General features: G+C 53.9%; 1 protein-coding gene across 1 annotated transcript in view; it reads left to right on the top strand.

The window, feature by feature from the left end:
• Positions 1-838, top strand: part of COL1A1 (collagen type I alpha 1 chain) — a gene marked incomplete at its 5' end in the record, with an annotated part of 16,310 nt that extends 15,472 nt beyond the window's left edge. The window contains one exon of the mRNA XM_085321954.1: positions 815-838. Within this exon, the coding sequence (XP_085178080.1) occupies positions 815-838 (24 nt within the window). The remainder of the gene's footprint in view (positions 1-814) is intronic.
• Between the last annotated feature and the right edge of the window lie 1,466 nt (positions 839-2,304).

Genomic DNA, 2,304 nt, shown 5'->3' with positions numbered 1-2,304 from the left:
AAAAAAAAAAAACAAAAAAAAAACAGCCAAAAAAGGAGAAAATTTCACATGGACTTGAATTCGTGTCGGTTTCTATCCAGCGTCGCTCAAACTATTTTCGTTTCCGTAAAAAAATCCAAAAAAAGCATTAAACCAAAAAAAAATAAAAATAAATGACTTTTCAAACCAAATAACCAGGAAGTGGGTTCGCTTGCTTGCCCTTCTCTCCATCTTCTCCTCTTCCTCCTCCTCCTCGGTGTCGTTCCGTTTTCCGCCCCGAAGACGGCGCGGGGCCGGCTCGGCTCGTGGCTCCGCAGCCCTCGTCTCGCCGAGCGCCGCCGCCGCCGAGGCCCTTCCCGCGGCCGAGCCGAGCGCTCCAGCCCCGCCGACGGCCTTCGATCCGGAGAGACCGACCCGCCAGCGCCGAGAAACCAGCTGCTCCCGCCGGCCAAACCTGCCCCTCGCCTCCTCCCTCCCCGGCCCCTGCGAGCGCTAAGATCTCTCCTTGCAACCTGGAGTCGGGCAACATCCAAATTAACCGACCTTTCTCTGCCGGGCTCTTTGCTACATGCATTTTTAATATATATATATATTATATTATATATACCACTGAAAGGAAAATGTTTAACTCATTTATAACCTGACTTATTTTTTTTCTTTTTAAACTCTCTTCTTTCCTTATTTTTTTTTTTAATATTTTTCATTTGTTTGTTCAGGCAGCAAAAAAAAAAAAAGGATGTAAAAGAGCCCAACCAATTCACGGGGAGCTGCGAGCCCAGACGCCTCCTTCGGGGCGCCGGTGGCCCAAAGACGAGCGCGGACCCGCTTTTTGCAGGCGAGCCCCCGGCTCGGTGGCTGAGCCGTTCCCCCGAGGCAAACCCCGACAGCCAAATCCCTGGAGCAGAGAAAACCGGACCGTTCAGTGTATATTCTCCTTTTCTGGAAGGCTACCTCACAGCTGTGGTTTTCTTTTTTATTTTTTTTCCTTATTTTTTTAATTTTTTTTCCCTCCAAGTAGTTTTAGGTTCGTTTGGGGTTTTTCAGCCGTGCCGGGACTTTCCTGCCAGGTTCAGAGCAAAGGTGCTAAGTTTTGTCTATTTTTTTCCTCTCCTTTTTGTTGCTATGTTGATTTTTTCCCCCCCTCTCCATTCAAGGTCCAGCTGGAGTTGCCGGGGTTTCTTCATCCCATGGATTTTTGTTCTTTTTTTTTTTTCCTTCCCCCTTTTGTTTTATTTCGGTCTAACTGCGGAGGTTCGAGCTGGGCGAAGCCACCGCGCAGCGTCAGCCCCGGGACCGCTTGGTGCTACAGACACGGAAACTGTCTGAAAAGACGTGAGTCTTGGGTTGATTTTTTTTTCCTCCCTCTTTTCTTTCTTTTTTTTTTTTTTCTTCTTTTTTTTTCCTTTGCTGCCCAGGTCGACTTGTGAATTTTCTAAAGGTGCTATTTAAACCCACACACACATGCATCCTTAAAGCAAGGCGTGGAGACAAATGCAAGGTAGAGCCAAAAAGCCTTGAAAGGGAAAGGCGAGCACGTGAAAGCAGCCCTGGTTCCCAGGTTAAGCAGGTGCATTTCATCTCTGCTCTCGTCCTCCAGCAGCTTTCTCCATCCAGCCTCTCCCCCCTCTTTCTAACCCGCTCCTCCGCCGCTCTCCTCCTCCTGCCGGCCTCTGCAGCCGCCGCCAGCTCTGTTTTTTTTTAAAACCTTCTGCTCCTCTTTTCCCYGCTCTTTCTCGCTCCCTCGCTCCCTCCTGGGGGAGAGGAGGGGGTTTGAACCCACCCCGTTCGCCAGCCCGTCTCCCAGCGAGGCAGATGTTCCAGGGTGTACGAGGAGTCTGTACCTAGTTTGTATATGTATAATAATTTGAGATGTTTTTAATTATTGTGACTGCTGAAATAAAGCATGTGAAATGATCCAACAAACCTGCGGTGCTCTGCAGTCCTCTCTGGCGGCCGCCGGGGTCCCTGCGCCTTTGGTTGGGGGGTCGGCCCCGACGGGGGGCTGCCGGCTTGGGGTCGTGCTCCGCCGCGGCCGGGGGTCCGCGGGTGCCGATGCCGCTCGCCGTCGGGGCTGCCGCTCTCCTTCTGCTTCGCTCCTCCGCTCCCGTCTTCCCCGCCTCTGCCCCAGCCCCCCGCCAGCCCCCCGCCGGCCCTGCCCCTTCCCCAGCCCGCCCCACGGCCGGGGAGGGGGGCCGGACCCACTGCCCAGCCCCCGAGCTGGGGGGCAGCAGACGGGGCGGGGGGAGGAGGGGACCTGGCGGCAGCCATCGCCGGGGAACATCTGGAGGGGCTGCGGGGAACATCTGGGCAGTTGCAGAGAGCGGC

The sequence above is a fragment of the Rhea americana genome, unplaced genomic scaffold (assembly GCF_003343005.1).
Source record: "Rhea americana isolate MKP2758 unplaced genomic scaffold, rheAme1 scaffold_733, whole genome shotgun sequence".
NCBI lineage: Eukaryota > Metazoa > Chordata > Aves > Rheiformes > Rheidae > Rhea > Rhea americana.
Note: the sequence above shows the minus strand (reverse complement) of the source record. Positions and strands in the feature narration are given on the sequence as shown.